General features: G+C 44.6%; 1 protein-coding gene across 7 annotated transcripts in view; it reads right to left on the minus strand.

Moving 5' to 3' along the window:
- Window positions 1–1513: 1513 nt before the first annotated feature.
- LOC134223734 (DENN domain-containing protein Crag) overlaps window positions 1514–23541 on the minus strand; it is a 77197-nt gene continuing 55169 nt past the window's right edge. For 6 of the 7 annotated variants that reach the window (XM_062702926.1, XM_062702924.1, XM_062702923.1 and 3 more), the window contains 10 exons: window positions 11511–12275; window positions 11341–11447; window positions 7632–7782; window positions 5399–7572; window positions 5014–5337; window positions 4306–4389; window positions 3767–4163; window positions 3264–3704; window positions 3028–3206; window positions 1514–2962 (listed from right to left, as the gene is read on the minus strand). In XM_062702926.1, coding sequence (XP_062558910.1) covers window positions 2644–2962; window positions 3028–3206; window positions 3264–3704; window positions 3767–4163; window positions 4306–4389; window positions 5014–5337; window positions 5399–7572; window positions 7632–7782; window positions 11341–11447; window positions 11511–12260 — 4926 coding nt within the window. In that variant the 5' untranslated portion in view covers window positions 12261–12275 and the 3' untranslated portion in view covers window positions 1514–2643. The remainder of the gene's footprint in view (window positions 2963–3027; window positions 3207–3263; window positions 3705–3766; window positions 4164–4305; window positions 4390–5013; window positions 5338–5398; window positions 7573–7631; window positions 7783–11340; window positions 11448–11510; window positions 12276–23541) is intronic. The other variant, XM_062702927.1, reaches the window with a different exon arrangement.

A 23541-nucleotide genomic window follows, 5' to 3' on the forward strand; every position in this document is an offset into this window, starting at 1 on the left:
GTGACGAGTTCAAATACTGCAGACTGTTTTCTAAAAAACAGCTCAAGATAGTCGAACGTGCGAATTTCTCCATCGAAGCTAATGTACTGTGGCAAAAGTCACCACGTGGCATTGATAAGACCAGGAAGGCTTCTCTTTTAGCGGTTGTTCTACTTATCGTAAATGATGAAGAAAAATCGTGTTTTATTGATCTTCCAACAACGACTACATCGGACGATTCATCAAATGAAATGACTGAATAGTATTATGATTAAGTTTGATTTTTTTTTCTCAAAAATAAGCGTTTACATTATGCTAATTTCGTGCTAGTATTGTTGGATAGTGCATTGTCCGCTAGAACTAGCTCATATGTAAACGGGCCATATAGCACCGGAATTAAATTTAAAAATGGACGGCGAAAACTCGGAGATGTACCACAAGGACCAGCTCCCGGCTGAACTTCTTAAACATGGCAGTGAGCAGCTTTTTGAAGTTCTGCACCATATTTTGTCGAAAATATGGGAAGACGAGGAATTGCCTGCTGGCTGGTTGGACGGCCTCATTTGCCCTCTCTTTAAGAAAGGGCACAGAGAGAGTGTGCCAATTACCGAGGAATAGTTGTTGTAGTGGAATAACCCTCCTTAATTCGGCGTACAAAATGATGTCCCGTATTCTGTTCAACAGATTGAGACCGCTTGAAGAGTCCTTCGACGGCGAATATCAAGCAGGTTTTCGTGAGGGCCGATCAACGACGGAACATATGTTTACCCTGAGACAAATTCTGGATAAATTCCGGGAGTACAACTTGCAGACACATCATCTGTTTACTGATTTCAAGGCGGCGTACGATTCAGTGAAACGGCATGAATTATGGCAAAGATGGATTGAAGCAGGGTGATGCACTCTCGAATCTACTGTTCAATAGAGCGCTCGAGGGAGCGATTAGGAGAGCTGGTGTGCAAAGAAGCGGTACCATTATCACAAGATCGCATATGCTCCTGGGATTTGCGGACGATATCGATATCATCGGGATTGATCGCCGTGCCGTGGAAGAGGTTTTTGTGCCTTTTAAGAGGGAGACAGCGAGGATTGGACTCACGATCAATACCAGCAAAACGAAGTACATGGTCGACGTGGATTCATTAGTGGTGGTGGTAGCGAAATGGTGCTGGATGGTGAAAAATTTGAAATAGTAGAAGAATTTGTGTATCTTGGTTCATTAGTGACGTGCGATAATGATATTACCCGCGAGGTGAAAAGGTGTATTGCAGCTGCAAATACGGACTTCGTAACCAGCTTAAGTCCCGTTGTCCTGGATCGAGTCCAGTGGAGAATGATACTCCATTCGGCGTAGGTTCGTCGAAGAGCTGTAGCTTATCAAGTATCAAGTAAGCTGGATTTATAATTTAGTGGAGAAACAAGTATGCCCTAATGGTGTCAGCATTACAATTAAATGAAAGCTAAATAAACGAGAAAAACCCAAACTAAATGATCAAGGGATGTGATATCCTCACTTCCATGTCGAACCATCCTGGATTTGCACATATATATGCTTTATTCATTCCACCTATTTGTCAGCCATGTCTTGTAAACCATTGACCCTAACATAACATCGAACTTTCTGCTCATTTCGTGCCGCTTTAAAATTATGAATGCTAGGGAATCGTGGGGTAATACATTTCCATTGGAAATAATACTCTGTGATTTCAGCAATGTTTCTAAGGGACATGCGCTTCAGAACTGTTTTCCCGATACCTCGAACAAACAGTAATATACCGGAAATGATCATTACCCCACGATCTCCTACCGCATTAATCCTTCTCTATTGATTTGCAGCAGACCTTAGAACAAAAGAAGGCAAAATTTCATAGCCTAAAATACATCTAACAAAGTAGAAAGTTTGTCAAAGCATTTATCTCAATAACTATACTTAATAGCTAACACAGTAACTAACACATAAAAAAGCTCCTATATATTGCCAATACGTTGATATGACATAACCTAAATGTGTAGGTTGGAAATCGTTCGCAAATCTCATGCAAGTGTGCCAAAAGAAAGCGGAACCTATCCTTTACTATAATTGGTATCACAAAATTCCTTCGAAATGTTTACTGTTTTCAGTATTAGGCATTGCGCAGTTGCAAAGGTCAATAAAATAAGTATTATAATCTGATTGCGGTATGTCGTCAACACGAAGCATTTCTGCGACTAATCTCATTTGATTTCTGCTATATGGGTTAGTGTTTGTGGTTTGATTAAGTGTTGTAGTCATTTATTTTATTACTAATAATTTACTGCTACAACAGCTTCCTTTTCCTATAAGCAGGATGAATTTATTGAACATAGACGTTATGTATCCATAACCTCTACGTTTGTAGTTGGTGCTTTATTTTCACGATGAGATGATGCAATCAATCTATTAGTTAGCGATTCTTTGAGAAAAAAATGGATTATCTCTCATTTACCTACACATAATTTATTGTTGTCCTTCAATGTTTAAAAAATTTACAAAGGATAAACGATCCTATCACGTGTGATCACTTACCTTGCTCGGCGAAGGTAGGCGACCCTATTTCTGACCGTCTGACCCGGTGGCTACCTATTCCCTAGCGCACAAGATTGCGATCCAACAACGAGATCGTGTCGCAATCGATTCATTTGCGGTCAGGGCAGCATCAGCGGCTTGAAGTATGCCCGACAGAAGATGGCCGCCGACGAAGGCGGTAGATCCTGGCTCCGGTAGTAGGTGTTGCATTCCTTCTCGGTGAGTTTGTCGAACACTGCGCCATACTCTCGATGGAACGAAATCAGATCGATGTTCGATCGACCGATGGCGATGAACGCTAGAAATAGGATGTCCCTGTAGATCGAGTGCGTGCGATCAACACCGCGGTGCTTGAGCTTGTGCCGTTCGTTGGCCAACCGTTTGACTGGGGTGAGCAGATCGTTGCAGCGGATTGATGCTATGACCTGTTGCATGACGCTGGTATGTAGGAAACGATGAAATTATTAGTTTTAATACACGATATTTAATCAATAATAACTTACGCCCGGTTGATCGAGGTTTGATCGGTGAGTAGGGCCTTTAAAAGTGGACTAGCTGGTTGGTTTTGTCGCCACAGCATGTACATGGCCGGTCCAGCCTCCGAGTGTAATCGTGGATTATCCCACAAACAATGAACAGAGACGGTTTTCAGATTGCTCAAAGGGTCCAAATTTTCTTCGTTCTGAAATGGAGCAGATGGTTTGAACTATGTTTTAAGGCTAACGAACTCAGAACTTACCTGCTTAGGGAGTGAGAGGTTCGGCAAATGCGTACTGACGTCAATTCGCTCCATGAACCACACCAAGTTCCAGTAGATGATGGGATGCTCCTCGACGAAACTTGGTTTGGACAGTGCGAGATCTCCTTCTTGGCTCAGGATGTTCTCCAGTTCCTTCCGAAGAACCAATGGATTAAGATATGGCACGGATATCACGTCCGCTTGTTGTTGCTGCTGTTTTGCTATCGCCGATTGGTTTGACCGGTGCTCTTCAGAGATAACGAAAACGTTCAAGAATGGAACCGTTACCTTGGTGCAGGCGTGACATGTAGTGTTCAAATTCGAATCTTCCGCCGACCAGCCTGCCATCACATCTTCATCATACAGTAGGACCGAACAATTGTGGCACTGAGAGCAGGATGTAATTTGCAGGACTATATCGGATTCGTTTGGTTCGGAAACCTAAGAAAAAATTGAATTGAAAGTTTGTATTGAGAAATTCATCAACGTTACTAAAATCCTACCTCAGCCACCACTGTGTAGACATTGTCCGGCAGAGTGGGGTACGTGTTCAAACTATTGTTGGATGTGGCATTCTCTCCAAGAGGCACAAGATTATTGTAGCTGGATTTCCTAGACTCACTGAACCGGCCCCAGAGATCAAATTCGCTCGAAACCCTCCGCGATCGATTGCCGTTGACTCCGTCCTCATTTTGAAGGTCACTTTCTGAACCAAGTCCTTCCCTTTCCAACCCATTGCTACCGTTGATTGTACCGGATCCAGTCTTCACCGGCGTTGTGTTCGCCGATATGGCTTCCTTGATTTCGTCTAGCTTTTTCGCAACCGAAGTGGCTGCGTTCTTGATACTACTGAGACCACCCTGGAGGATCTCGTTCGACTTCTTACCCGTCAGACTGGGACTGGAATAGGGCGGATAATTTACGTTAGGCACGATAGGTGATTGTATTTGAAGGGCTTCAGGGCTACTACACTCAACAACATCGAACATCGAACGATCACGTTTTTGGAAGAATATCATTCTGGGACATGACGTGCACTTACCTGACGCTGGAAATGCTTTCTATCACGTTCGTTGACAGGGATTTGAAATCTTTTTTCATGGATAAACGTGCAGGTGAGTAACGGCTACCAAAATATAAACATGAGTTATGAGTACGGGAAATTATAATGCGTAATAAAAGGGAGAGCCTAAGTTAACGAGCCTATGATGTTGGGCGATCGAATCGAACTCGAATGTAAGTTTGGTTAATTGTAAAAACATTTCTCGGTAAACTTGTTTGCAGTATGCCTTTTGCGACTTTTTGTTCCACATTAGCGAATAAGAAAAAAATATATAGGTAGTGGAAGAAAATAAAAAAAAAAAATGGTAAAAATTATTTCAAAAAATTAATAAAATAGAAAAACAGATACTATAAAAAGATAAAAATTATGAAATTAAAAAGACATAATAAATTAAATAATTGTGCCAAAAGTGTTGGAATAATTAAGAAAAAGAATAAAATTGTAAAATAAACAAAAGTTGTTGTCCTTTCGTAGATAGAAAACCAATAATTGATCATCGACCGTAGACTAGTTTGCCAAGAAATGTTATACATCCGTCCTACTCACAATGATTCGAACACCTTTCGATATCCCCAAAATGAACAATTTAGGCATGCATCATTCCAAATACAACTCAACTTGCTAAACGACATCGAGAATGACAACGATCAACCACTTAGTATTCATGCATTTTCCCTTTATACTCACCCAAAGTTGAACTTCAAGGACGATCCGATACTGGCAAAGCTGGACGTTACCGAACTGGTCACGGGCATCGTCTCCGACCGCTGCATGCTCTTGTTCAGTTGTAACGAGTCGTCGAACGTGGCGGATCGCTGACCCTTAAATAGGATCGGTTGATCCGTATAGATGGTATTGTTGTGATGGATTCCATTCTGGCCACCAGTTCCGTTGGCACCCGTCAGAGAAAGCTTCTCTGTTGCGTTTCGCACTTCTAACATCTCGTCGTTTCCGTCGTCGTTTAACGCACCCAGTGGATCATCCTGAGTCACCAGCGTCCGAGGAGAAACCCTACATTTGGAAAGAAATTGATCAGTTCAAATGTCAGAAAAGCATCATCCCTAAAACTCACTTGGTTGGACTTCCTTTCCCGTTGTCTTTGTCGTCCACCAGCTCTTCCTGTGAACTGTTTTCCGTTTCATTCTGGAAATCCAACGCTCGTTTCACCTTAGTTACCGCACTGTCTCCGATCGTGCCATTGGGCGCCACTCCTCCGTTGGGAAACTGTTTCTGCAGCTTATCGATGAACTTGGAATCGCCGGCAAAACTGTCTGCCCGGGCCAGCATACGTGGACTCAAATCGCAGGATCTTGTAGGCTTGAAGGAGGATTGCTTTTCTTTCGGACTAATCTTCAACCCTGCTTCGCCGGTGATGAGCAATCCGGCACTAGATAATACGTCCGATGATTCCTGATGGGCGGCGGATTGTCGTACGATTGCTCCTAATCGTCCACGGAGCTTATCAAACGCTGCATAGTCGATAGCGGAGTTAGATTGATGCTCTGCCTGCGAGATTCCCGAATCCAGACTGGTTCTAGACGTTCCATCAACGGATTCCAGTGTACTGAGATTGTTCTCTTGCGAAACGGAGAGTCTTCGCCGAGCGGCGAACCTCTTACCCGCTCGCTTGAAATGGGCAGCGCCCATTACGATGTTTCTAAGACGATTCCAGCGCATTTGACTGGATAAAATGGAGTCTGAAGGCCACTGCGCTTCCAACACGCATCGATTGTAGAAGCCGTAGGTAAGCGCGTTCGGCTGAATTCCCGAGCGCTTCATTAGATAATGCAAACGAACGGCCAGAACAGGCAGGTTGTGCATTCCACACAGCTGCATCATAATTCGATAGCAGACCTCGTCACACTGAATTTTTAGTTTGCAAGCCTTTCCTAGCAGATCGTAGGCGGCTTTCAAGATGGCGTGTTCCCGGCCGGCATTCTCCGAGATCAAGCTGGGCAAGACCATGAAGTAGATCGAGTAGCAGGCCGCTAGTAGGTGTTTGGCCCATAGTTCGGGATTGCCCTGGTTCTTGCGTGCCAACTTCTGGGCCGTTTTAATCTCATGTTTCGTACGACGGGCCATCGGAGAGCCTGGCGCTAAGCTGTTGTGTTGCTGGAGCGCGTTGACCAATAAACTTCGTCGGGATTGTTTCAACAGGATAGGGTTCAGAACGAACGATCCGTAAATGAAGTCCTTCTCAGATAGTCCTGGCTGGCATTCCGGAGGCAGTATAACTTTGGTTCGCTCACTACCGTGACCAGCGTCCCACTCGATCAGTTTGATCTCTGTGGGAGTATCCTCGTAAGCGCTTACCTTCTCAGCGCACTCGTCAAAGAACGCTAAGTTGTGATCACCATCGGACACGAACGATCGTTCTTCGATGAACTTGATGAACATTTGTGTTTTCATGAGCATTTGAAAGAATTTATGATGGGCTTTGTCCCTCGATCGCAGGAACGCATTCATCTGGAACAGTGCATCCGGATCAGTGGCACGACTGGTGGGTGCCTTTGAAATTGGAACCAGGTATTCCTTGTAACCTTTTAGAATCGACGCCATGAACTGTAGGAACGCTTCTTGTATCCGTTGCTCGAGATTTTGTTCGCGTTTTTTCTTCTTGAAGTCCCGGTCCAAACTGTTGGACGATTCGTTCGAGCTGGTTTGGCTGAGATCGTCCAAGTTGCGAAGCGTTTGCTTCAAGATGCGAGCCGCTCGTTTGGGTAGTAGCTTTGTGTTGAGATGTTTCTGCGATTCGCACAAACCGATCGTGTTCGTGTCGAGATCGACGCAGGTCACATCGCTTGGCGGTTCGTACAGATCGAAGAATCTGGAGTCTACTCCGATGAGATAGGGCAGTGGAGCATGCAGAACCTCCGCCAGACCCAGTGGACATAATGGAATGTAGGGACACTGCCATTTGAAGGGGAAAAGGAAGGACGAGACAGCTTCGGCAACGGCTGTCAGTATGGCAGGTCGCAGCGAATGGATTAGAATCTTCTGTTCGGTCATGACCAAAAGCAGGACGTGAAGACAGTTTTCCGGACCTAGATTGGATAACAGTTGCCGGAATCCAGCTCCACTCCGGGGAAGAGGCGAGTCTTCCGGAAGTGTGAGCAGAATTCGATCGTTGTTAATGCTGGACAAATGCAACATAATGCTCGGGGAAGGAAACGGAACCTCATCGAGCAGATGGGTTATGTATCGCTCGATCGGAACCGGAAGAGGTTCATCAAATATGGAGATTTGCTGAAAGTATTCAGGTGACGTTAGTTTTCAAGTCAGACTGAATGTGATGATAGACTTACATGCAAAAACTGGAGCCATTTATCGAAAGTATCGCCAAAAGGCCACCTGGACAGAAGGCAGATAGATTTGTTCACGTGTAAAGAATAGGTTTTGTGTGAATCAGAACCCCATTCGAGCAGTTCTCGTTGCTGGTCATTTAGTAGTTGTTCACTAGAAAGAGATCATGGTGGGAAGCAGAATAGTTCATAAGTATTATTGGGCAAAATACAGATCCCTGAATTTTCTTTCAAATGCAAATGTTTTGATTTATGCATTTTGATTCCGCAAAAAAAAAACGATACGCAAGAAAATATAGATTTAAATGCTATTTGTACAGTAGTTCGAGATTAAGTAGATTCTTACTTAAGTAGGGGAGACTGGGGAGACTTGATCCCCTTTTCTGATTTCCGATGTATTGCAGCCAAAAATAAACTAGGATTAGATGCCTGGAAGCCTTCTTTCAAGAGGCCTGGAAGCCTCCTTGCAAGAGACCTGGAAGCCTCCTTGCAAGAGACCTGGAAGCCTCCTTGCAAGAGGCCTGGAAGCCTCCTTGCAAGAGGCCTGGAAGCCTCCTTGCAAGAGGCCTGGAAGCCTCCTTGCAAGAGGCCTGGAAGCCTCCTTGCAAGAGGCCTGGAAGCCTCCTTGCAAGAGGCCTGGAAGCCTCCTTGCAAGAGGCCTGGAAGCCTCCTTGCAAGAGGCCTGGAAGCCTCCTTGCAAGAGGCCTGGAAGCCTCCTTGCAAGAGGCCTGGAAGCCTCCTTGCAAGAGGCCTGGAAGCCTCCTTGCAAGAGGCCTGGAAGCCTCCTTTCAAGAGGCCTGGAAGCCTCCTTTCAAGAGGCCTGGAAGCCTCCTTTCAAGAGGCCTGGAAGCCCCCTTTCAAGAGGCCTGGAAGCCCCCTTTCAAGAGGCCTGGAAGCCCCCTTTCAAGAGGCCTGGAAGCCTCCTTTCAAGAGGCCTGGAAGCCTCCTTTCAAGAGGCCTGGAAGCCTACTTTCAAGAGGCCTGGAAGCCTACTTTCAAGAGGCCTGGAAGCCTCCTTTCAAGAGGCCTGGAAGCCTCCTTTCAAGAGGCCTGGAAGCCTCCTTTCAAGAGGCCTGGAAGCCTCCTTTCAAGAGGCCTGGAAGCCTCCTTTCAAGAGGCCTGGAAGCCTCCTTTCAAGAGGCCTGGAAGCCTCCTTTCAAGAGGCCTGGAAGCCTCCTTTCAAGAGGCCTGGAAGCCTCCTTTCAAGAGGCCTGGAAGCCTCCTTTCAAGAGGCCTAGTAGCCTCCTTTCAAGAGGCCTAGTAGCCTCCTTTCAAGAGGCCTAGTAGCCTCCTTTCAAGAGGCCTGGAAGCCTCCTTGCAAGAGGCCTGGAAGCCTCCTTGCAAGAGGCCTGGAAGCCTCCTTTCAAGAGGCCTGGAAGCCTCCTTGCAAGAGGCCTGGAAGCCTCCTTGCAAGAGGCCTGGAAGCCTCCTTGCAAGAGGCCTGGAAGCCTCCTTGCAAGAGGCCTGGAAGCCTCCTTTCAAGAGGCCTGGAAGCCTCCTTGCAAGAGGCCTGGAAGCCTCCTTGCAAGAGGCCTGGAAGCCTCCTTGCAAGAGGCCTGGAAGCCTCCTTCCAGGGGGGCCGGCAGCCTCCTTGCAAGAGGCCTGGAAGCCTCCTTGCAAGAGGCCTGGAAGCCTCCTTGCAAGAGGCCTGGAAGCCTCCTTGCAAGAGGCCTGGAAGCCTCCTTGCAAGAGGCCTGGAAGCCTCCTTGCAAGAGGCCTGGAAGCCTCCTTTCAAGAGGCCTGGAAGCCTCCTTTCAAGAGGCGTGGAAGCCTCCTTTCAAGAGGCGTGGAAGCCTCCTTTCAAGAGGCCTGGAAGCCTCCTTTCAAGAGGCCTGGAAGCCTCCTTTCAAGAGGCCTGGAAGCCTCCTTTCAAGAGGCCTGGAAGCCTCCTTTCAAGAGGCCTGGAAGCCTCCTTTCAAGAGGCCTGGAAGCCTCCTTTCAAGAGGCCTGGAAGCCTCCTTTCAAGAGGCCTGGAAGCCTCCTTTCAAGAGGCCTGGAAGCCTCCTTTCAAGAGGCCTGGAAGCCTCCTTTCAAGAGGCCTGGAAGCCTCCTTTCAAGAGGCCTGGAAGCCTCCTTTCAAGAGGCCTGGAAGCCTCCTCTCAAGAGGCCTGGAAGCCTCCTTTCAAGAGGCCTGAAAGCCTCCTTTCAAGAGGCCTGAAAGCCTCCTTTCAAGAGGCCTGAAAGCCTCCTTTCAAGAGGCCTGAAAGCCTCCTTTCAAGAGGCCTGGAAGCCTCCTTTCAAGAGGCCTGGAAGCCTCCTTTCAAGAGGCCTGGAAGCCTCCTTTCAAGAGGCCTGGAAGCCTCCTTTCAAGAGGCCTGGAAGCCTCCTTTCAAGAGGCCTGGAAGCCTCCTTTCAAGAGGCCTGGAAGCCTCCTTTCAAGAGGCCTGGAAGCCTCCTTTCAAGAGGCCTGGAAGCCTCCTTTCAAGAGGCCTGGAAGCCTCCTTTCAAGAGGCCTGGAAGCCTCCTTTCAAGAGGCCTGGAAGCCTCCTTTCAAGAGGCCTGGAAGCCTCCTTTCAAGAGGCCTGCAAGCCTCCTTTCAAGAGGCCTGGAAGCCTCCTTTCAAGAGGCCTGGAAGCCTCCTTTCAAGAGGCCTGGAAGCCTCCTTTCAAGAGGCCTGGAAGCCACCTTTCAAGAGGCCTGGAAGCCACTTTTCAAGAGGCCTGGAAGCCATCTTTCAAGAGGCCTGGAAGCCTTTTTTCAAGAGGCCTGGAAGCATCCTTTCAAGAGGCCTGGAAGCATCCTTTCAAGAGGCCTGGAAGCCTCCTTTCAAGAGGCCTGGAAGCCTCCTTTCAAGAGGCCTGGAAGCTTCTTTTCAAGAGGCCTGGAAGCCTCCTTTCAAGAGGCCTGGAAGCCTCCTTTCAAGAGGCCTGGAAGCCTCCTTTCAAGAGGCCTGGAAGCCTCCTTTCAAGAGGCCTGGAAGCCTCCTTTCAAGAGGCCTGGAAGCCTCCTTTCAAGAGGCCTGGAAGCCTCCTTTCAAGAGGCCTGGAAGCCTCCTTTCAAGAGGCCTGGAAGCCTCCTTTCAAGAGGCCTGGAAGCCTCCTTTCAAGAGGCCTGGAAGCCTCCTTTCAAGAGGCCTGGAAGCCTCCCTTCAAGAGGCCTGGAAGCCTCCTTTCAAGAGGCCTGGAAGCCTCCTTTCAAGAGGCTTGGAAGCCTCCTTTCAAGAGGCTTGGAAGCCTCCTTTCAAGAGGCCTGGAAGCCTCCTTTCAAGAGGCTTGGAAGCCTCCTTTCAAGAGGCCTGGAAGCTTCCTTTCATCGAGAAATCTACCAGATGCACAATAAATAAGGAGATGTTTGTGTAGAGTAACGTCGATTCGAATGTGGCTGGGGACTTGGAAATTTCAATGTTTTTCTCGAATTTAAAAGCTGACATAGAGCTTTGCAGAGCAAAGAAACCAAATTTCTATGAAAATACGTACTTTTGTGAATTAAAACCCTTTTATTTTAAAAACTGGACGTGTTACAGAAAATCTTGATATGTGTCTGAATTCAGCGTAAAAAAATCTATTAAGTACATTGGAAATGGTTGAAAGGAACATAAAAGTTTAATTTTGTTGGATAGTGTTATTCTACGTGATGAGCTAACGTTACATCTAAGGCTAACATAACCTCCCATTACCCTTCGCGGACTATATTAGATCAAATATCAATTTCCGTCGGAACGAATAAAACTACTCAAAAATGCAGAATTTGAGGATATTTCTTTCATACTTACTCAAAATCTTCGTAGAACGTTAAGGCCGAACCGTACACTTTGTAGGTTCCATCGTTGACAGTCAGCACAAACGTGCTGAAAATAGGCTGGATTGGCTTCCGTTTCAGCTGGAAAAAGACAATGTTGTGAACAAAAATGTACTTTTGGAAGAAAGGCAAACGCAGACAAACCTTCCCATCACCACCGGGAACGTGGGGCCATGCTTCAAGCGTCGTTCCCATCGGCAGGCAGAACAGTGGCACACTGGGACACAAATTCAGCGGGAAATCGTTATGATCCACCGTGGGATACCTGTGCAGAATCTCCGGCTGATAACTGATGAGCTTCGGACGGTTCATGGACTTTTTGTAGCACAGATATACGTCGCTGCCCATGATGCCCTTGTTGAGCGTTTTGTGGATCATGCAGAAGGCATGCGGCGGTTTCTCCCCCTTGGATGGTACCACCACGCACAGATCGGTGACGACCAGCTCGTTGCAGGGCATGTCATTCTTCGCTCTTCGAAATGTGAGAAACGTTTTGGCGGACGAATTGTTCACATTGGCCAACCGATCGCCTGGGGTGTAATGCACGATTTCCGCATCGGGCATGATCCGTTCGGCTCCTTCGTACATAACCCCAATGTCAACCAGCGGAGATTTGTCCTTCCCCCGGCGGTAATACAGGAAACAGGCTGTCGTTCGCACCGAACCATAGTTGAGATCTGCCAGCAGACCGGTCGGTGTGTTCTCCAGCACTTCGTAGTCTGCGGGAATTTTTTCACCCAGCGACGGAAAGAACACACCGATATCGGTGATGGGATCGATTGTGACTGCCGATCGCAGGTGGGACGAATCGTTGAAGATGTTCTCCTTCAGTAGCTTCGGGTTCTCCGGCATGCCGGCCACCACGAAGTAATCCGCCACCCGACGCTCGTCCATCGTGGGTGCGGTTGTCTGGAAGCGGAATAGAGAAGAGAAAACAAATATGGAAATTAGTTGCCATTCTGGAAACATTGTAGAAAACTTGAAAAGCTGTAAGCAAAATAGCGTCATTCACATGCCTACAAACACAATGGTACACAAATGATGTAAAGGTGGTCCCTAAATCCCTAACCTAACATATTTGAACAAATAATCAGATTAATAAATGTCGATCAAAAGTGTTGTGTTTCAATGAAGAACACAAAAAATGTTACAGTGTTATAAAAAGCTGTATCACACAAACCACCTCTAATGTTCAGAAGGTACAGCAAAAATAAAAGTGCCGATAATTGCACATGACACACCAAGTCACGCAAAATATTGATAGCGCTGATTTCCCTCATAAATGGAAAATCACACTTTCCTATCATATTTCTAACGGTGACCTTGCCTCTCGTCATACATACATATTAGCAACAAACACTATCGATTTGATACCACCAGCTAAACACCATATCTTGCTCAATATCAGCAGCACCAACCACAATGCTGGCCATTCCGCACGTGGATCGTGATACAAAAAGTCACGTTTCTAATGGAGTTCGCCATATATCTCCACTCCGTACGCTCGATTGATGGCATAATCAACGTTGGCATCTATTTATCAACCTACTTGAATCGCCATACAAGCTGTAACTAAGTTCATACAAACATTCCTTATGATTGGCTCAGCATTCGGTGGCTTGCTGTCGGTGCTTGTCTACTAGCAAATGAATGAATTCCTCCGAGCCTTAATCACCCGGCACCGACAACATGTTCTCCAAGGTACGAACCTACCTTCGCCCCCCATGCTAGAAAATGAGATTTCGCTTCAATCTGAACGAGAAAAACCACACACGGAACGACGTTGTTGCAACTTTTGCAATAATTAGTGGTCTAGCTGCAATTTGTCAACCACTCGATGGCGGTGGAGATCCGATGCGAGGCGCTCGAGTAAGGGTGCTTGAACCTTCTCGGGTACTTCGTCTTGCTACACAGTAGATATGGATTTTCATCATTACACAAATAAGTGGTGAAGGATTCATATGTAGCAAACCGTGGAAGGGTAGTCGAAAGTTGAAGAGGATGCCATTGCAAACAAGGGACATTTCCATTCGTTTGCCCAGTATTGAGGTCAGCATACTTGAGATTGTGTTGTACGTACCTACTACTGGACCTCGGTGCATGCATAAATAATCAATAACCAAGGAGTTCTGCAGTGTAGTATACTGTTTGCGGTGTATGTACTCTTGATGTTGCGTCTGTTCGAGTGACCGGGTGTCCGGTCGTAAAAGCGAACTGGAGCAAGCAGCGTTGCAAAATCAATATTTCGTAGAAGAGAGATAATCTTCGTTTACTAGCTTAGTTTTGGAGATGCACATCCACAGTGCTTAATAATTTTCGATTCCCTTCAGTGCTAAAAAAGAAAATTGTGCTGCGAACATACTCAACCCGAGAATGTTATATTTTCTTACAACTCGGCATAAGAACCTTGTAAAATCAGTATTAGAGTTTAGTGTCTTATTATGTTGGTTTCGCCTTGTTAATTTTTTTTCCTGGAGGGACGGTGGAGGATGTAATCATCATAATTGTACAGGAAACAAATATTTGAGACGTAGGATTAGCCTCCGATCTTGCTAGAGATCTTACTAAGATTTAGAATGCGACCAGAAAACTAGAAGAGTTTCTACGTCCAATGTTCCCAGTTTTTCTCGAAATCGAGCCTATCTCAACCTTTTTGTTTAACCCCGAATATTTGTTTAGTGAAAGGCCGTTTGGCCGAAAGTCATTTGGCCGAATAGATAATTTGGACGAATAGGACATTTGGCCGAACATGTCATTTGGCCGAGCAGGAGATTTGTCCGAATAGGTCATTTGAAAAGTAAGAAATGAGGAGTGAGAAGTGAAATGCCTCAATTCTCACTTCTCATTGCTAAAAGTGAAAAGCGCGAAGTGAGTAGTGAGATGTCTCACTACTCACTACTCACTTTTAGCAGTGAGAAGTGAGAAGTGATACATCTCACTTCTCACTGTGAAAAGTGAGTAGTGCGAAGTAAGAAGTGAGACGTCTCACTACTCACTTCTCACTTTTTACAGTGAGCAATGAGAAATGAGAAGTGAGTAGCGAGACGTTTCACTTCTCACTCCTCTTTTCTCACTTCTCACTGTAAAAAGTGAGTAGTGCGAAGTGAGACGCCTCACTACTCACTTTTCCTAGTGAGAAGTGAGAAATGAGAAGTGAAAAGTGCGTAAGAAAAGAACAGACCCCCTCCCTTCTCCCGTAGGTGCTTACGTAATATGAGTACGACCCCTTAGTTCTTTCGATATGCTGTCGAAGATGATGCATTAGTTAGATGTTAGTAAAGCATCATCGCCATTAGACGGATAAATTTAAGTTTTCAATGTTATTTTGGGAAGCCTATCTTAAAAGTAGGAACCTTCGGAAATGCTACGTTTAAGTATACGAACAAGTAAACGACAAGCTCAAGAACCGAATTCATTGCTGAGGTGTCATTTCAAAATATAAAACAGCATTCACACATTTCCGGAAGTGAACTGCAACCATAATAGTCACTGATCGGTTCATTAACCCTACCCGCCTCGTTATTAGGCGACGCCGGTCGCTAGTTCAAACCCGCTTCGATCACGCATTATTTACAACTCTTCCATCCGCCGCCGTATATGTGGGCAGAGAGCACTGACGTAAGTGTGGAACCAATGCATAACCAATAACCCTAAATCGTTGACGCTTGTTCGCTGCGTCTGAATGGTGTCTGTAAAGTGAGCGAACGACGGACGCGTCGTAATTCGATTTGGGGCCCATTTGCATACGATGACGATGATGACAACGGCGACGAGTTCTTCCTGTCAGCATAAAGGCCAATCTGTATACATTTGCATATATGGGAGGAAAGCAACATAACAAACACCGAATAGGAAAACCAATGAGATGTCGCGCCATCAAACCAGCAGCGTTTGCCCTCGCCTTCTTGCATAACTATCCACTGGCACTGGGTGGTGTTGATTCGTTTTTGGAACTTTGCCGAAATTCTACGTTGCTGTTCGTTGCTGCTCTCGCTTGATGGAATATGAATGGTCAACTGGGTGGATGGATAAATGCTTGTGACATGCGTAAATACGGTAGCCGGCAGAATCGATTAGAAATTCTAATCATTTCCCGGGTGGCCATATTTGCCGAAGACTTGTACGGGCAATAAAAGGCAACGAGGAAGTGCGTGGCATGGAACTGTTTATCATGAGAGATTGATTATTATCAGAAATAGCGACGTTACACTTTGTGGCATGTAAAAACGGCCACTTTTAGTTGAAGATAAACATGGCTAGTTTCGTTCGTTAATAGATAAGACACTGATCGCACACAATGATAAAATTCGCAGACAATGGGTCGTATGAATAAAAAGCAGCATATCTCAAAGCTTGTAGTATCTACTCGAAAGTTAAGCCCACAGAGTAAACGATGGGGACTCAAAGGTGACGTAGGACATTCTACATTGATTTAAATACAATTGTTTTAAATTCCCACACAACTGTATGCATTTTTGTAATTTTCACATGAGATATCACCCTGAATTTCTTCAAAGAATCAGATTTATAGAACATTACCTCGGATCATCACCTTTTCTTCTATTGAATTGGTAGTGGGAGATCCGGATTATGTTTAGTATTATACATTGGCATAAATACAGGGGGCTAGGGGGGGGGTCGATTTAGCCACACCAAAACTTCCACAACAAAGTGAGTTTTTGATAGAAAGACGCAAAATTCAAGTAAAATACTTGCTTATATGGTCTTAAATTTTAGAGAAATTATTTAAGATTCACAGAGACACAAAATTTTATTATCAAAAAATTTCTAACAAATCTTAAATTTTCAAAGGATTCTCTCAGCAACGCATCAATCCTTTAAGTTTTCTAGAGTGTCGTACAATTGCTTTCTAAAAGATCAATAAAATTTTTGAAAGGTTTGACGGGTTAACTCTCCAGCTAAATTTCTTACATCCTACTCCAAATTTTCACATTTATCAAAGACATCTTCAATTTATATGTTTTTGCTTATTTAGGTGGCTTTCTAATACTTTAGCAAGAAGTCAATTACGCTGCTGCTGAGCAAAGAGCTATCATTGCCATCATTCAGTCATCTACAGCCACAGACAAACAGACATAGCATATTGAACATTCACTCATCACATTCATCGTCGTACAAACACTAACGACATCTGTTGCTTTCACTTAGTTGGGCAAATCACGAACAAGATGACGTTAGTGAGCAAACGTCAAATTAGAGCAAATGCGATGCGCCCGCCACTTGTGACCGATTGGCCAACTAAAGATTATTTAAATTGACCGGTAGATCAGTGAACGATGAAAACTTCGTGAGTGTTATGTCTGTTTGTCTGTGCTACAGTATTCACTGCAGTGCCACGACGATCACCACCAATACAATGGCTTTCCGTTGAGACTGCTACCAGCGCCTTCATGCTGATGTGTTCGCTTTGCGTGAAATCTTAGAATCAGTAGAGATGTCGCAAATTAATCGATTATTTCGATTAATCGATTAATCGTTGTGATAATCGATTAATTTTGAATCGATTATTACCCAACAACTAATCGATTCAATAATCGAGAAGAATCAACAGTAATCGATTAGTTACTAATCGATTAATCGGGATTTTACAACATCATAAGGATGTCGCAAATTAAGCGATTACTTCGATTAATCGATTCATCGTTGTGATAATCGATTAATTTTTAATCGATTACTACCCAACGATTAATCGATTCAATAATCGATAAGAATCGAAAGTAATCGATTAGTTACTAATCGATTAATCGAGATTTTACGACATCTCTAAGAATCAGATCCAAACCTGAAAGTTGCTTGATTTTGATGTCTGTGCTTGCGATGCATAAAAGTAAAAAAATTAAAGGAGGGTCGAAGACCCATAGTGTTATATATCAATCGACTCAACTCGAAAAACTGAGCACTATCTGATTTTTTTTTGTTAAACGTGTTTCTTATAGAAGGACTTGACCGATTCGAGTGCAACTGGTTTCATTCGACGGAGCAAATATCCTAGTTCGACACTATTGTTTTTGTATTTCAATAAATCCAGCAGTTTGGGTTATATTTTTACTTTTTAATCAACAAAAACATTATTTACATTCACACATTAAATCATTAATCATTTTAGCCGAGGCGCAACTCATTACGCTCATAATTTATTAATTTTTAAGCAGTGTGGAAGAATTGCATCAAATCTTTTAACCGATAAAATGTAGGCAATAAGCATTGCACGGCAAATGCTGGGTAAAGCGTACCATTGGTAATCGCGTACCTGAAGGAATAAAATAGACACCATCTCGCGGTCCTTAGCCTCTTACCCACCAACTCCTATCCCTACCTCCCCGCGGTGCTGGCCGGGATACGAGCAACCTTAGGGAAGATCGGGTAACCAACCCCGGTGGGAACTATGGTCGTATGCTGACAGGGAAGGGAAGATTTGCTCCTATCCGGAGGTGCAAATCTTATTGAACGTCTGTTCTCCATGTCAGGATCGGCTCACAACAGCGTCTGTTCTCCATGTTAGGGGCGGCTGATCATCGTCCAAGTGCCAGCGAGGGACTTTAAGTGAAACTGTGCACCATGGTCCACCGGAAATAAGGTGGAAATGGTCCTCCGGAAATTTAGGGGTTTGGTGTCAGGCCCTGCAAGCCAGCCTTTAAAAATCTTAAGCAACGAACAATCAACAAGAGAGTACGGACCGGAAACCATCGGCTAAGACCACTGCGACGAAAAGGGACTATCGATTGGAAACTCGGTTCGTGGAACTGCAAATCTCTCAACTTCATTGGGAGCACACGCATACTCGCCGATGTGCTCAAGGACTGTGGATTCGGCATCATAGCGCTGCCAACAAACCTATTTGGTGGAAAGGATCAATGGTGCGAACGTTGAGAGGTAATCATACCATCTACCAGAGCTGCGGCAACACACACGAGCTGGGAACAGCTTTCATAGTGATGGGCGATCAATGAAAGAATGTGCAGGTTAAGGATCAAAGGCCGGTTCTTCAACTTCAGCATAATCAACGTCCATAGTCCACACTCCGGAAGCACTGATGATGATAAGGACGCATTCTACGCGCAGCTGGAACGTGAGTACGACAGCTGCCCAAGCCACGACGTCAAAATCATCATAGGAGATTAGAACGCGCAGGTTGGCCAAGAGGAGGAGTTAAGAAAATTATTTTGAGCTTTTTAGTGGAATGTCTAAGAATGTATAAGACGAGTTTGTACAATCCCATTGAATTCCACCACTTGTATCTTGGCAGATACGTATTTCGACCTCAACAGTAAGGCCGTCTTCAGTGTTCCGTACTTGACTCGACTTGTCGAGTCAGGTCAAGTACGAGACACTGAAGACGGCCTTACTGTTGAGGTCGAAATACGTATCTGTCAAGATACAATTAAGTGGTGGAATTCAATGGGATTGTACAAACTCGTCTTATGACAAGGGCAAGAGGAGGAGTTTAGACCGACTATTGGGAAGTTCAGCGCACACCGACTGACGAACGAAAACGGCCTACGACTAATTGATTTCGCCGCCTCCAAGAATATGGACATTCGCAGCACCTACCTCCAACACAGCCTCCCGTATCGGTACACCTGGAGATCACCACTGCAGACAGAACCACAAATCGACTACGTTCTGATTGATGGACGGCACTTCTCCGACATTATCGACGTCAGGACATATCGTGGCGCTAACATCGACTCTGACCACTATCTGGTGATGGTTGAACTGGGCCCAAACTATCCGTCATCAACAATGTTCGGTACCTACGACCGCTGCGGTACGACCTAGAGCGACTGAAGTAACCTGATGTCGCCACTGCATACGCGCAGCATCTCGAGGCAGCGTTGCCGGAAGAGACGGAACGATTGGTTCGACGAAGAGTGCAGACAGATTCTGGAGGAGAAGGACGCAGCGCAGGCGGTCGCGCTGCAGCAAGGTACCCGGCAGAACGTGGAACGGAAGCGGAGACAGCAGACCCGCCTTTTTCAAAAGAAGAAACGCCGCCTGGAAGAAGCGGAGTGCGAGGAGATAGAACAGCTGTGCCATTCTCAAGAAACACGCAAGTTCTACCAGAAGCTCAACGCATCCCGCAAAGGCTTCGTGCCGCGAGCCGAAATGTGCCGGATAAGGATGGGAGCATCTTGACGGACGAACGTGTGGTGATCGAAAGGTGGAAGCAGCACTACGAGGAACATTTGAATGGCGCTGAGAGTACAGGCAATGAAAGACAAGGCAGCAGAGGAGATGACTACGTCAGTTCAGCGGACGATGGAAGCCAACCAGCCCCACCTTGAGGGAAGTTAAGGATGCCATCCAACAGCTAAAGACCAATAAAGCAGCTGGTAAGGATGGTATCGGAGCTGAGCTCATCAAGATGGGCCCGGAAAAGCTAGCCACTTGCCTGCACAAATTGATAGTCAGAATCTGGGAAACTGAACAGCTACCGGAGGAGTGGAAGGAAGGGGTTATATGCCCCATCTACAAGAAAGGCGACAAGCTGGAGTGTGAGAACTTTCGAGCGATCACCATCCTTAATGCCGCCTACAAAGTGATATCCCTGATCATTTTCCGTCGTCTGTCACCATTGGTGAATGAGTTCGTGGGAAGTTATCAAGCCAGCTCCGTTGACGGCCGCTCCACAACGGACCAGATCTTTACTGTACGGCAAATCCTTCAAAAATGCCTTGAATACCAGGTCCCAAACGCATCGTCTGTTCGTTGATTTCAAGCCGGTATACGACAGTATACACCACATAGAGCTATGGAAACCCAAGGACGAGAACAGCTTCCCTGGGCAGCTTACCAGACAGATCAAAGTAACGGCGGATGGTGTGCAAAACACTGTGAAAATTTCTAGCGAACACTCCAGTTCATTCGAATTGCAGTGGTAACGAAGACAAGGTGATGGACTTTCGTGCCTGTTGTTCAACATTGCGCTAGAAGGTGTCATGCGGAGAGCCGGTGTAACAGCCGGGATACGATTTTCAACAGATCCAGTCAATTTATTTGTTTCGCGGATGACATGGACATTGTCGGCCGAACATTTGCAAAGGTGGCAGAACTGTACACCCGCCTGAAACATGAAGCAACAAAAGTTGGACTGGTGGTGAATGCCTCAAAGACCACGTACATGCTTGTGGGCGGAACAGAGCGTGACAGAGCCCGCCTGGGAAGCAGTGTTACGATAGACGGGGATACCTTCGAGATGGTCGAGGAATTCGTCTACCTCGGATCCTTGCTAACGGCCGATAACAATGTCAGTCGTGAAATACGAAGGCGTATCATCTGTGGAAGTCGGGCCTACTACGGGCTCCAGAAGAAACTGCGGTCAAAAAAGATTCGCCACCGCACCAAATGTGTCATGTACAAGACGCTAATAAGACCGGGTGTCCTCTACGGACATGAAACATGGACAATGCTCGAGGAGGACTTGCAAGCACTTGGAGTATTCGAGAGACTGGTGCTTAGGACCATCTTTGGCGGTGTGCAAGAGAACGGTGTGTGGCGGCGGAGAATGAACCATGAGCTCGCCCAGCTCTACGGCGAACCCAGTATCCAGAAGGTAGCTAAAGGCGGAAGGGTATGATGGGCAGGGCATGTTGCGTGAATTCCGGACAGCAACCCTGCAAAGATGGTGTTCGCTTGTAATCCTGCAGGTACGAGACGGTGTGGAGCGCAGCGAGCAAGATGGTCAGACCAGGTCCAAAACGACTTGGCGAGCGTGGGGCGTATTCGAGGATGGAGAGATGCAGCCTTGAACCGTGTATTGTGGCGTCAAATTGTTGATTTAGTGTTCTCTGCTTAGATGTAGACTAAATAAATGAATAAATGAAAGCATTGCATTTACAACATTAATTCGAATTCAACATGTTGAATCGAGAATGGCATAATCACCACTTAGTTATAAATTTGTGTTTCTAAACTTTTTAGCAATTATCGATAATATAATAGTTAAAAATTAGTATTTTAAGAACAATACAAAGAAACGTTGACTTTTCCTTGATCGAATGGTAAAAAAATGAAAATTCATCGAGAAACGGCTAAGATATTAACGTTTAAAGTTTATCATATTTCCGTGACGGTTTTCTATTTTCGCAATCGCAAAGTGTACCCGGTATAAAAAGAACAGACGTAGTTCTTCGTCAAAAACTTTTCGAACATGTAACGCATACTACATTCGAACTTGAGCGTTTACTACAGTTTACTACTTTTTACTGCATGTTGTAGCCAGTGTTGGTAAAAACTCTAAATCTCAAACTCAAGGATGATTCAAATCAAGCGTGAGTTGAAACGCACCCAACTCAGCACCTAAAAACTCATGGATGAGTTGAGTCATCCATTTTTTCATCGTAGGTTTTCTTTTGTTCTCTTTCGTTAAAAACAATGAATTGACGTTTGTCGCATGAAATATTAGACACTCTTTTAAGTATAAGCAATAAATTGCCTCCAAATTGATTTCAAATGCGTTTTTAAACCAAAATGATTTTTTGGAAAATGAGTGAAATGATGCGTTTTAGCATGAAAAATTCAAGCGTGATGCATTCGTTTGAAATCGCAGACGATTTCTATCGCACGGGAGCGCTCGTTGATTGAGATTTATGAGTGATTTTACCAACACTGGCTGTAACGTCATAACATAAATAGACCACATGATGGCGATGATCATTTCATAATTTTCTTAGTTTTCTTATCACAACAACGACACTTCACTGCGAATCTGATTTATAATCTACATCACAGACATGAGTAGCAACGTATATATTTGTAGTGTAATAAAGTCGCTGTTATTCATACGAACGTGTTCCACAAGTGACGTTTACTACTCAAAACGAACTACTTCCTACATTTTTTTCATACGACTCAGAAAAAAAACCATCAATATTATTTTAAATTTTCGGATTCTATACGAAATAAAGAAAAGAAAAAAAGAGTACATAAAGGAAAAAAATCAACCAAATATTACACAATTTTCAGAGGCCCTTATTAATGTTTCGGTAAAAGATACAATTGGCTTATAGACAATGACAATTGCCTTAATGATTGCATGCAGAACGTTACTAATTGGTCAATATAAACAAAGTAGTAACGTTCTGCACGAGATCGTTTGTGTTAGATGATGGATTGGATATGGCAAAGTACTTCTAATGTTTATTTTTTGCCTTTCTCGTACAACAAAGTTGTACCGAAAGGCTAAAGAATTACTCCAAAAGACAACTTTTGATAGAAGGCCCGGAGACCCATAGTGTTATATACCGATCGACTCAGTTCGACGAACCGAGGTGATGTCTGTATGTGTGTATGTATGTATGTATGTGTGTGTTTGTAGGCACATTTTTTGGAACTTATTCGATTTACTCGCAACAAGTTGCATTTGAAGGGGTATGAGGTCCCAATGGTTTCTATTGAAATTTGGCCCGATCGGACATTGCATTTGGGAATTATTGAAAAATCATCGCCGCTACTTGGATTAATCTGGTTTTTTTTCTATCATCTTGTTAGAGACAAAATACAGATGGACGATTAACAATTATAAAGGTCGCATGTTGAATGTTAATATTTTGTATCGTATTAAGACTCTAATGTTCTATGCTGTACATAGATGTCATCTCTATAATACTCAGATCATAGCTCCAGAACCATTTTTACCAGCCTGAGGCTTATCCACCATAGCCATATTTTTGGAGAATGGACAATGGATGATGGATGTCTCTAAAAGCTGCATTTTTCGGCTTCTTTCAATGACATCAGTTACTAATTTCTCCCGCACCAACACAAGCATTGTCTATGTCTCGTGCTTGAAAAGAGTTGTCGGTCTAATAAGCGTTTAGTAGATAATCTTCCCGAGCAAAGGCAGATAACTGAAATGATATCAAACTGATAACACGATTAGTTATTCTTATTATCAACTTGATATTTAGTTATCAATCATGTGATTTACTGATAACTGAATAATAACTAAATTTGTTATCAAAACAAATTTTGGTATTTTCTTCTAAATTTCGCGTCGTTCAGATATCGGGCTAAGCATTCTATTCTTTCAAACATATTATACAACCCATAAAAAAATTCACTCATCCGCTTATTTTTCGACGCATCCAAAAAATAAGCGCCATAGTAATCCTAAGAAAAACATACCTGTAACAAAAAGGTAGTTTGATAATTT

This window comes from Armigeres subalbatus, chromosome 3 (genome assembly GCF_024139115.2).
Source record: "Armigeres subalbatus isolate Guangzhou_Male chromosome 3, GZ_Asu_2, whole genome shotgun sequence".
Taxonomy (NCBI): domain Eukaryota; kingdom Metazoa; phylum Arthropoda; class Insecta; order Diptera; family Culicidae; genus Armigeres; species Armigeres subalbatus.